This window comes from Chrysemys picta, chromosome 7 (genome assembly GCF_011386835.1).
Source record: "Chrysemys picta bellii isolate R12L10 chromosome 7, ASM1138683v2, whole genome shotgun sequence".
Classification (NCBI taxonomy): Eukaryota; Metazoa; Chordata; order Testudines; family Emydidae; genus Chrysemys; species Chrysemys picta.
The window spans coordinates 117,155,567-117,168,003 of record NC_088797.1 but is presented as its reverse complement, the minus strand read 5'-3'; the positions used below and the strand labels follow the sequence as shown (position 1 = coordinate 117,168,003).

At 44.6% G+C, this 12,437-nt stretch overlaps 1 protein-coding gene across 9 annotated transcripts in view; it reads left to right on the top strand.

The window, feature by feature from the left end:
* The window catches only part of VWA2 (von Willebrand factor A domain containing 2), a 76,579-nt gene that overhangs the window by 25,875 nt on the left and 38,267 nt on the right, over positions 1-12,437 (top strand). For 8 of the 9 annotated variants that reach the window (XM_024103602.3, XM_008166327.4, XM_024103604.3 and 5 more), the window contains 2 exons: positions 108-168; positions 9,275-9,349. In XM_024103602.3, the coding sequence (XP_023959370.2) occupies positions 117-168; positions 9,275-9,349 (127 nt within the window). In that variant the 5' untranslated portion in view covers positions 108-116. The remainder of the gene's footprint in view (positions 1-107; positions 169-9,274; positions 9,350-12,437) is intronic. The other variant, XM_065552466.1, reaches the window with a different exon arrangement.

The following is a 12,437-nucleotide window of genomic DNA, read 5'->3' as shown; positions in this document are numbered from 1 at the left end:
GCTGCAAAGGAATGGAATACGTCTCCCCAGTGAAAGTTATAACGTGAGAATTGTATTTTTGGGAGTTTGTGAAAATTAATGTTTGTTCCTTTCTTTTTAAATTTCAGTTTGTCACCATGAGCCTCTTACTGCCATTTGACTCCATCTGCCTTTTCCTCTGTGCCCAAGGTACATTTTATTTGAACATTGTCTTTTCATACGAAAGGGGCTCAGGTTCGGATGCCCGTGTTTACTTCAGCTGTGGCAATGAGGTTGAAGTTGGGTCCTTACTCCAGTGTGGAAAGGCTGGTTTTTAAAAGAATAAATACATCATCCATGTAAATTTAAACTTTTAAGAATTTCCCCAAAATACAGGAGGTTGATTTTGACTTTTATAACAAAATATAGTAATGTTAGAAGAATCCCCTGTAGAGCAATTTCCTCTCAATTAGAATAAGTAACTTGGATTTGAGGATTTGTAAAAGACGGGTGACATGTCCTGCGAGCACTGAACCTTTCTGAGGTAGCTGGGAAATACCACACCATGACCCAATCTTTTTTCCTGCATAAAATGCTGCCACATGTTACACCCCCACACACGTACACCTTCCTTGAATAAGGACCTGGGTTTGACTGACTGTAAATGACAAAATACCCCAAATGACACCTCCTTGTAACTGTTAGGGCACGTCTTCACTACCCGCTGGATTGGCGGGTAGCGATCGATCTATCGGGGATCGATTTATCGCATTTAGTGTAGACACGATAAAATCGATCCCCGATCGCTCTGCCGTCGACTCCGGAACTCCACCGCAGTGAGAGGCGGAAGCGGAGTCGGCGGGGGAGCGGCAGCGGTCGACTCGCCGCCGTCCTCACAGCCAGGTAAATTGACCTAAAATACGCAACTTCAGTACGCAAATAGCGTAGCTGAAGTTGCGTATCTTAGGTCGACTCCTCTCCCCCCCCCCCCCCCCCCCCCCCCCCCCCCCCCCCCCGTAGTGTAGACCTAGCCTTAGACTACACTAAAGTACCTTGGAGATGCCACCCCCTGACCTGAAACTTTATTTTTGCTGCTGGCACATGTTACACCCCAATTACCTCTTGGGTCACCACAAGTGACATGTACTTATCCCCATTAAACTGGTATGAAGAGACCAGTACCTGCTACTCCCCAACCCGAAGCTTCATTGCTGTGCAAAACACTCCTTTGTATTACACCCCCTGCCTTTTCCTTTTTGCAAATGGCCCTTAATTAACTACCTGGAGTTTCAGTGTATGAAGATGGCAAAATACCTTTCAGAATACACCATCCATATGTCCCTGCATGTGTTATGAAGAGATAAGGGCACATCACTCCCCAATCTAAAGCTTAGCCCAGAAATTAATCCCTGACCAATGTCTCACTCACACTCTCACTGCTTTTTCTTTGTGAGTAAACACGTAAATAAACATGTAAAAAGCAACTAAAACCACATTTAATCATTTTGAAAGAATTACTATCTAAAGCAACAATGGCATGTAAAGAAGATCAATAGATATCCTGGCTTTTTCTGTGACAATTTAAGCACAGGATGGCTAAGTAAGTAGATCAGATTTTATTTTCAGGGTAAACATATTTGTTATGAGTAGTCCAACCAGCTGGTTAATCTAGTCTTGCTGTGAGAGCCAGACAAGAACAATGTGACTTGCCAAATGTTCCTTTTGAAGAACATCTTGTCTGTGGCTGGAATATCTCCACTTCCTTTCCTTTGGAATTGCCAAATAGCATCACAGAAACACCAGCTCTGAGTGTTTTCAAGTTTGTAGAAATAAAAATAAATGGCTTCCAGAGGAGAGGAGCGGAAAGAAGCCAACCCATTTTTCAGAAGGGGTGAAGGGAGGAGCTGGCCTGAGGTTCTGGGCTCTTTCTGCTTTCTTCTTCCCTTTTGTGAAAATGGTGTTGGCTGCTCCCTCTCCACCCTCCTTTATCTAAAAACTTCTCTAACCTTCTGAGGGGTGGGAGATAGAACTTTTGCCTGCCTCCGGCAGCAGCTCTGATAGGCTGCTATTTTCCAGGAGGCGGAGAAGTTGAGAAGGCAGCCAATCAGTTGTTCTCCACCCTGCCCGGCAGTCCAAAAATTTTGAAGGCTGGAGTTTCTCCCCTCAGATTAGCTCCAGCAAGGGCCAAAATCACATTATTCACAGTACTTTGGCAAGAGTTGGCAACACCAAGCACACGTGTTTTGTGATCACATGACACAGGCATGGATGACAGTAACAAGATTTGCGTCCAAGCAACGCTGCCACAGAAAAGCCACCTGGCTGTAGCTGCTGCCTGAACTCCAAGTGGCAGCTGTGAGTCTAAAGAGAACCTCAGATTGCAAACCCAGCCAACGAAAGGATGCTGCACAACCTTAATCAAATGGGCAGCTACTGTTCTTGCCAGATCTTCTGGGTATAATACACGTTCAGCTGCACTTCTCTCAGATGGCCGTGACAGGGTCTCTCCAGCAGTCAGTGGAAAAATCACCCAGTCTCTGCCTGAGGTACTTCACATTCCTTTACAGTGAGAAGGAAAAGGTTGCAGGGAAGTTGAGAGGAGGGAATTGGCCATGTGCGGCAGACTGAGAGGAGGTGCCTTGTTGCACCTGCAACAGTCTCTAGGCTTCTGCTGCATTCATAATCCAGTTCTTCAGTGCTGCAGTGAAGCTATAGAACATGCTTGAAGTGTCAGACTTATGCAGGAATACAATCGCAGTGCAATGATCCAGATCCAACGCCCAGTCAAGTCAATGGGAGCCTTTCCGTTTATTCAATGGCCACTGGATCAGGCCCAGTGTCATCAAGAAACGAGCACTCTTTTAACGGAACCCTTAGGAAAGCTTAGGAACCCTAATCATGGACCCCATTGTGCTGGGCGCTGTACAAACACAGAACAAAAAGCTGGTATTAAGCACTACAGCTGGTATTAAGTGTTTGCAAGATCAGTCTCTAGGTAGAGACGTTCCCCTGAATTATTCATCCCTGTTATGCAAGCCGCAGGGGCGGCTGGGACAAGACTTTGGGGGTCAGTGCTCTGTATATGTCAGGAGTTATGGACATCCTCAGTGAAGCCAAGAGTTATTTTAATATTGAATTTTAGGGCCTGATCCAGCACCTATTGGAGTGGATAGAAAGATTCCCTTGGGCTGGGCCTTCAACAAAGCCCCAAAACCTGGGCTAGCACAGCAGACAGCATGTGAAACAGTGACACTGTTTGTGATGCTGGCAGTGTGGGACTGTGACGTGACTTCAAAAGAAGTCCCTGTCCTGATTGTAATACTGGATTAGCAATACTAAAAAGCAATGTTACGGCCAGGGCCCAGTTCAGACTCAGGGCCAAATCCTCCAAGTGCTATAATTTGGCCCATTGCTTTACACCAGCAGAGGATCTGGCCCCAGATATCAGCAGGTGCCGTGCAATTGAAGTCAATGGAGCTGCACGTGCAGATGCTAGGCCTAGATTAGGCCTTTAATAATTTCAAGTCGTATTTAATCATGAAAGCATCTTTTCTTGTTGATAAATCAGACCAGTGGCAGGTTGGTAGCGGATTTACAGTCTCTAATGTACAGTAGGGCTGCCATGCTGTTAAGTGTCAAAAATGTCACTTCTGCAACATAGCTGTCCCCAGCAGGAGCCTCAGAAATGCCAATTTTAATTAAAACCCCCTGATATTTAAATGCATATTCCAGTTTGTTCCTGGGGAGAAGTGCTTTGACCTTCTGGACCCTTTCATGGCTGGGCTGGGCAGAGTTTTCTTTTAGCAGCACTTCCAGTGCGATAGCTTATTAACTAGTGCAGGGGTTCTCAAGCTGTGTCAAATGCTTTTCTGCATATAAAAGCCAGGACCAGTGTTAGGGGGTAGCAAGCAGGGCAGTTGCCTAGGGCCCCATGCCACAGGGGGCCCTGCAAAGCAAAGTTGTTCAGGCTTCAGCTTTAGCCCCGGGTGGCGGGGCTCAGAGCCTCGGGCTTCAGCACCATGTGGCTTTCTGCCCTAAACCCCAGCAAGTCTAATGCCGGCCCTGCTTGGCAGAGCCCCCCTGGACCCCTGGATGAGAACCACTGAAGTAGAGCACCTAGTAAAGCCAGACATTAGCTAATGACACTTCGCAGCTGTAGGATCTTCCAGACATAAAGGGGAAAGGGCTATGTATTACTAACCATCCTGTTCGTGAGAATCGACCCTGCGATAAGCCTGTCCCATCTCCAAGGAGTAGGAGCAGTGTTTTTGCCCTGGCTGGACAGCCGCAGGGATACTGACAGCTTGGGGTTGCCTACAATGGCATGTCGTGCCTGATGTGAATATGAGCACAGTGATAACTATTCCTACGGCTGGACTCGGTCTCTAGCCGCAATAAAGAGGCAGGTCAGCAGGAACAAGTTATACTCTCAGTGTTTGTATGTTATGAGTAGGGCCCTATCAAATTCACGGTCCATTTTGGTCAATTTCACAATCATAGGATTTTTAAAATTGTAAATTTCATGATTTCAGCTATTTAAATCTTAAATTTCAGGGTCCTGTAATTGTTGGGTCCTGACCCAAAAAGGAGTTGGGGGGGGGGTCACAAGGTTATTGTAGGGGGGGGGGGATGTGGTATTGCTACCATTACTTCTGCGCTGCTGCTGGTGGCGGTGCTGCCTTCAGAGCAGGGCAGCTGGAGAGTGGTGGCTGCTGGAGAGCTAGGTCATCAGTCAGCAGCCGCCACTCTCTGGCCACCTAGTTCTGAAGGCAGTGCAGAAATAAGGGTGGCAATACCGCAAACCACCTAAAATAATCTTGTGCTCCCTCCCCCCACCCCCCGCAACTCCCTTTTGGGTCAGGACCCCCAATTTGAGAAATGCTGGTCTCCCCCAGGAAATCTGTATAGTATAGGGCAGTGGTTCTCAAACTTTTTTTTTTTTTTTCCCCGCGGACAACTTGAAAATTTCTGCGGGTCTCGGCAGACCACTTAATGATCTTTCTGAATGTGGTTTGTACCGTTAGCTAACTATTGTAAAGCACTTTGGATAAAAGTGCTATATAAAAAAACCTTAATCATTAACGTTCTTTTGTTCTACAAATAAAAGCACACAATTCATATTTTAATATCAGTAGTCTTACCTTTCTAATGTGATGGATGTGCCCTCTCTCCCCACTGTGGCAGTCCCCAAGCTGGGGCTGGGAATGGGGAGGCCTCCCCCGCCATGGCAGCCCCCAAGCTGGGGCTGGGAAGGAGGGGGGTCTCTCTCTCTCCCCCCCCCTGCCAGGGCAGCCCCCGAGCTGGGGCTGGGAAGGAGGGGGGTCTCTCTCTCTCTCCCCCCTGCCAGGGCAGCCCCCGAGCTGGGGCTGGGAAGGAGGGCTGTCTCTCCCTGGCAGCCACAGCCCTGGAGCTGCAGAAAGTTGCCTCTTTCTCTGGCCACCACAGCCCTGCATGTCCCAAATTCCCCCGACCTCCTCTTTTCACCCCACTGCCACCTACCCTCTATTCCCCACAAGGCCGCCACCTCACCTTACATGGGCATCTCCAGGGTCCAGGCACCTAATTAGTGGAGCCACGCCTGCGCAGCTCTACTAATTAGGTGGGTGGCCCTTGAGTCTCTTGTGTGTGGCTGCCCAGGCGTGCACCTTAGAGAGAGCTATCCGCGGACCACCTGAACGGTGTTCATGGACCACTGATGGTCCTCGGACCACATTTTGAGAACCTCTGCTGTAGAGGGTTGACTCTCTGCGCTGCTTGAGCCCCATTTTGAAGGCTCAAGTGGGTTCTAAGTAGTGTATGGTCTTTGCGGTGGCTCTCAACATGAGAGAATTTACTATCCTTAAATATTCACAGTTGGGGTGAGGAGTGAGGCAGTGAAAAAGGGATGAACGTTTTCGGTTGAGCAATGAGTGCAAATGTAGATGGCAATAGCTGTCCAATGTGTGACTGGGCTGCAGAGTTCACACAAATCTTATATGTTACAACCTGGGCCAGTCCCCCACTCTTCAGTCATCAGGTGAGGGGTCTCAAGTGCTTCTGAGCCCACTGGCTCTGGAGAGAGTGTAATCACTATTTCTAGCTCTGGGACTATAGGGCAGGTTCAGATATCCTGTTTAACACCCTTCTTTGGGACATGAGGCACTACTGCCCAGCCACCCTAGATGCTGAAATCAGTGTCTGAAACCTCTTGAGCCCCCGCAGTTGCTAATACGTACTCACCCCTAGAGGTCCACTTAGGCTATAGCCTCTGGACTTCTAGTTTAATCCCTCTGGAGACATTGTGGCAGGAAAGCCGTGAATACAGGCTTAGCAAAGGAATTTCTTACCCACAGAAACTTTGCTCTGAAAACACTCGAGAGTTACAGGTCTCTGAAAACAAAACAAAGGTCCTGAGACACACCCAGTTGGATATCACCCCTTCTTGTGAGGTTTGTCAGCATTTCAGGTTGGACCAAGTCCCTCCTGCAAGTCCTCCTCAGATGTGTCCATGGTCAGCCCCCATGCCCTGCATGGAGCAGCACCCCACTCTTAAGTCTGTCTCTTTGCCATATGGCGGAATTCTCTTTTAGACCCTGTCCTAACAGATGAAGAGGAACTGATCACAGAACTAAAAATTAATGGTAGCTTAGGTACAAGCGATTGCGACTTGATCACACTTAGAATGTGCGAGCAGAATGAAGGCCAGACCAGTAATATGTACACTTCGTGCTGTAATAGGGCCAATTTCACAAAGCTGAAAACAACTCTGAGCCCAATCAGCTGGGAGGAAGAACTAGAAAAATATGAATAATTGGGAATAATTTCAGAACACCTTACTAGATGCCCCAAAAGCCAAAATGCCACAATCGAGGAAGAAGACTATGTTGGTTAAAAAAAGACTTGGTTTAGAGGGGAAGTGAAGTCAGCTATAAAAAATAATATATTACAAATTGAGGAAAGGGGAAGTTGATAGTAATGAATATAAATTAGAAGGTAGGAATTGTAGAAAATTGATAAGGGAAGTCAAGGGACACAAAGAGAAATCTATGACCTCCAGAGTTGAGGACAATAAGGAGGTTTTTTTTTTAATATATTAGGAACAAAAAGAATTCTGATAATGGTCCATTATTAGATGGAAATGGTAGCGTTACAATAATAAGGCAGAATAGTGTTCAATAGATATTTCTATTCTGTATTGGAGGAAGACACAGATTATGTAGTCTCATCATATGGTGATGAGAGAACACTTTCCATTCCACCAGTTTCTCTGTAGGATGTTAAACAGATTACACATTTTAAAATCAGCAGGTCCAGATATGTTGCATCCAAGAGTTTTAAAAGACCTGATTGAGTAGCTCACTGGACCATTAATGTTGGTTTTCAATAACTCTTGGAGCACTGGGGAAGTTCCAGAAGACTGGAAGAAAGCTAATGTTGTGCCAGTTTTTAAAAAGGGTAAGCAGGATGGCCCAGGTAATTATGGGCCTATCAGCTTGACGTCAATCCCAGCAAAGATAATGGAGCAGATAATATGGGACTCGATTAATAAAGAGCAAAGAAGGGTATATGTAATTAATGCAAATCAGCATGTGTTTATGGAAAACAGATCCTATTAAACTAACTTGATATCTTTTTTGATGAGATTACCTTTAATCAGTCAAACTGGTAATAGTGTTAACGTAACATACATAGACTTCTTTAAGACATTTGATTTGGTACCGTATGACATCTTGATTGGAAAAAAAACTAGAACAAATAAAATTAACATGGCACATGTTAGCCAGTTTTTAATCTACTTAACTGAGAGGTCTCAATGTAAATGGGAAATCGTCAGTGAGGGGGTATGTTTCCAGTGGGGTCCCCCAGGGATCAGTTATTGACCCTGTTCTATTTAACATTTTTATCAATGACCTGGAAGAAAACCTAAAATCATGACTGATAAAGTTTGCAGATGACCAAAACATTGGGGGAGTAGTAAATAATGAAGAGGACAGGTCACTGATTCAGCGCGATCTGGTTCTCTGGGCTCAAGCAAACAATATGCGTTTTAATACGGCTAAATGCAAATATATACATCTAGGAACAAAGAATGTACGCCATACTTGCAGAATGGAGACTCTATCTTGGGAAGTAGTGACTCTGAAAAAGATTTTGAGGTCGTGGTGGATAATCAGCTGAACATGCGCTCCCTGTGTAATGCTGTGACCGAAAGAGCTGATGCAATCCTGGAATGCATAAAGGGAGAATCTCAAATAGGAGTAGAGAGGTTATTTTACCTCTGTATTTGGCACTGGTGCGACCACTGCTGAACTACTGTTCCCAGTTCTGGTGTCCTCAGTTCAAGAAGGATATCGGTATATTGCAATGTTCAGGGAAGAGCCATGAGAATGATTACGGGATTAGAAAACGTGCCTTATAGTGATAGATTTAAAGAATTTAATCTATTTATTTTAACAAAGAGAAGGTTAAGGGATGACTTAATTACAGTCTATAAGTACCTAGATGGGGAGCAAACATTTAATAATGGGCTCTTCAATGTAGCAGAGAAAGGTCTTAACACGATCCAATGGCTGGGAATTGAAACGAGACAAATTAAGATTGGAAATAATGCGTACATTTTTAAGAATGAGAGCAACTAACCTTTGGAACAATTTACCAAGGGTCGTGGTGGATTCTCCATCACTAACCATTTTTTAAATCAAGGTTGGATGTTTTTCTGAAAGCTCTGCTCTAGGAATTATTTTGGGGAAGTTCTATGAACTGTGGTATATAAGAGGTCAGAGTAGATTATCATAATGGTGCCTTCTGGCCTTAGAATATATGCATCTATAACTCAAATAAAGCCTAGAAATCCACCAAATGTGAGGTGTGTCCTACCAGTCAGAAAAGTGGTGCTGTACGCTGGCACATTGATATAACACGTCAGCTGTGTCTTTGACTTCACAATCATATCTCCTAGTGCTACTGACGTTAAAAAAAACCTATTTGATTAGTGCATCCTGCTATGCTCCTTCTGCAGAACAGAGTTCTGGTGTTCTCAGCATGTTCACTGTTCCTGTTGAGGATACAGGAATCAAAACACTACTTGATTTTTCCGATCCCAATCTGAGTTGGGAACCCTAATTAGAAAATATTTTGAGTTATAAACTTGGCACGTTTCAGAGAGTAAATTAGAACCCCAAGAAACATTGTTTTTGCAAATTCTTTACTGCTCCTACCCACCCACTTTAATTAGTCGGTGTCTGGGTCACTAGCATGAATGAATGCCCTGCAGAAGTATTTTTAAATAGTTTAGAAATAATCTGATTAATGGGTTAATATATATTTGATCCCACAGTGCTGCTCACATGGGGACTACAAGAACTTCATGCCAACCAGGAGACAATTGTCAAGATTTCTGCTGCTGGCCGACGTAAGTTTGTTTTTATAAACTAGAAATTCAAACTCCTAATCCTTACCTTCAAGCAGGGCCGTCCTTAAGCATAGGCGGCTGCGTAGGGCACCCAAAAATTTGGTGCACCCCTGGGTCTTAGTGTCCACCTTCCTGCCTCTTCCTATCCCTGTTGTGACCCTTCCTGCAGGCTCCCACCACAGCTGGCTGCTGCAGCCTGGTGAATCTTCCTCAGGAAGGGGTCTAGTTAAAAGTGAAAAAGCCTCCAGCCGGCCAGACCTGTTAGCACAACATTGAAACTGTTAAAGAGCCATTCAAGTGGTAAGGAAGCCATTTAACAGGCATTTGCCAACCCCTAGGTATATACTGACAGGTTTCAGAGCAGCAGCCCTGTTAGTCTGTATCCGCAAAAAGAACAGGAGTACTTGTGGCACCTTAGAGACTAACAAATTTGTTAGTCTGTAAGGTGCCACAAGTACTCCTGCTCTTTTTTAGGTGTATATACTGTCAGTTTCTGAATTTACTGACAAAAACAGTTGTGCATTAATGTAATATTTACTCAGACCTTAGTTTAAAATTTGCTTTAAAAATATTTCATTTGAAGATTGCTAACGATTATAAAATCACATCTCTAAAAAATCCTGGCATAGATTTTTAGATGCATAATCTGAATATTCATCTTTAGCCTTAAATGCTTGGATCTTCAGACACACTTTTTTTTTTTAAATAAATCCCTCAAAAGACTACCCTTATCTAAAATACACATTTTAATTTCAATTACTATAGTACAAAAAATTTGCTTCGGAAGTCTTCCTGTCCTTTCTGTCCATCCCTTTCTTTCTTCACTCCCCTGTTGAAGAGAGCCCTTAAAGGGACAACACCCCTTTCCTTCCAGATAGCTGGACAAACGAGTTTCCCTTTCTTTACTTCTGACTATTTGATTAGTTTTAAGAGACCCCTCCAGCAAAATCGGTACTTAGTAAGATATAAAATCCTTTGTTATGCCTAAAATCTTTAGAAACCTATTTTTAAAGTTGGTGAAATTTCATAAACATGTCTATTGTTATGGAGATCACACAAAGTAAATTAGTGTTCCCTTTTTCTAAAAGCAATGAATTTTGTTATGAACACACTAAACCTCTGTGACTGATGAATTTAAAATAATGTCTTTGTTTCAGTGAGTTAAATATGTAGTAATTTGGAATGATTACTTTATGGAGGCTTAAGAGTACACTTAAAATATAAAATCAGCTTAGAAATACTGATTAAGAAAATGTAAAACAGAGAAGAGCTGCATCATTTATTCCATAATATTTAATGCTGTATTTAGCAGGACAGCTGACTTGCCCCAACTACAGAGTTTTTACAAATAAATCTGACAAATTTCAGGGTATAGCAAAATACCTGTGACTGACATTTTTCTTCCCAAATGTTGTGCTTTTAATTAGGTACCTTCTGCATGTCCAGTCTTCACCATCTGGCATGCAGTAGAAAACGTGCTCCATTTTCTTTTGAAAAAATCCTCTTCTGCAATTTCTTTCTAATGTCATTTGCTTCATGTGGGTTCAGGGATTTGGCTGGAAGGGGGTGAGCAGGGAGGGGGAAGGAAGAGAGGAGGGAGGCAGTGGGGAGAGGGCGGGGCCTGGGCAGAGTGGGGGCGGGGCCTGGGGCACAGCAGGGGTGGAGTATGGGCGGGGCCACAGGCAGAAGAGGTGGACTGGGGAGCTAGCCTCCCCAAGCGGCAGCTTCACCCACCGCCCATGACAGCAGGTAAGAGCAGGTTGGCTCCCACACACCCAGCGCACGCTGCAGCCTCCTTAGGCAGGGGCCATATTCACAGAGCCGAATGTGCTGGCGCCGCGCATCCTGTATGAGGGAGAGGGTATGGGGGTCTCTGTGGGGAACTGTGACTCTCCACTTTTGTCCCTCGCCCCTCCCCCGCAGGCTGCGAGCCTGGGCTGCTGTCAGCACAGGGGCACCAGTTTAATAATACTGCATAGGGCCCCATAAATCCTTCCAGGCTTTGCCCAGCTCTGCTACTGCTGCCTAAATCACTTTCCCCCCCGCTTTTGCATTCACCCTCCACCCTGCTAACTCCCCCTTCCCCTAATGGGTACTTACATCAAGACTCCCACAGATGCTATGTTCCTTGCAACTTCAATCTACTCTTTCAGATTTCAGGCTTGTTTATTTCAGTTGGTTTCTGTTCCACCACTTCAGACTTCTTGCCTAAATTTGTTCCCTCAAACCTAAATGTAATATTTCAGCATATTAACCCCTGGTTCCCCACTCAAGTTAGTTATGTGTTTAACAGAATAACCAACAGGATAGTCTGAGCCAGGATGGTCTTGTAATTAAGGTACTGTATAGTGACTCAGAAGACCTCAGTTCTGTTCCAGGTTCTGCCACAGGCTTCCTGGGTGATCTTTGGTAAATTACATCATCTCTCTGTCCTTCAGTTCCCCGGGTGTGAAATGGTGATAATGCTTCCCCACAGAGAGGCGTTGTGAGAATCAATTTGTTATTTGTGCAGCCGTGGTGGTGGGGATCATATTAAGTACCTCGATAGTCAGATAGAGGTGTATGTAACAAAATTGTATTGCATAATCTTTTACTGTGACCTTCATTTTCCAGTGTCCATTGTCCAACTTAAAGCGTAAGCTCCTGTCGGCTGGGACCTGCCTGGTTTTGAACTTGTCTGTAACACACAATTCATCCTTATCATATTAGAGACTTAAAGAATGATGGAAAAGAGACTTCCTCCTCATTCTGGGTGTTTATTTCTTAATTACATTCATTTGAAGTCTGCAACAGCTGTAGAAACAGCAGTCCAGGAGGACTTAGTTATGCAGCAATAGAAAAACAATCCGATAAGATGAGGCTGCATTGAACTATCTCTAGATCATACATTAGCCAAGCTGTAACAGCCGCAGCCCGGGTGTGTCCCTAGCCAATGCTAGTGCAGCAAATGAAAGTGACTAGAGGGAATCCAATGAGCACAAGGAAAACAAAAAAATGCGTGGGCATTATTCTGCAGATGCACTGTGCATTGGTGCTCTTGATCTGTTTGTTACTCAGGGTTATACGCAGGGGCATGGTGTTCCATAAA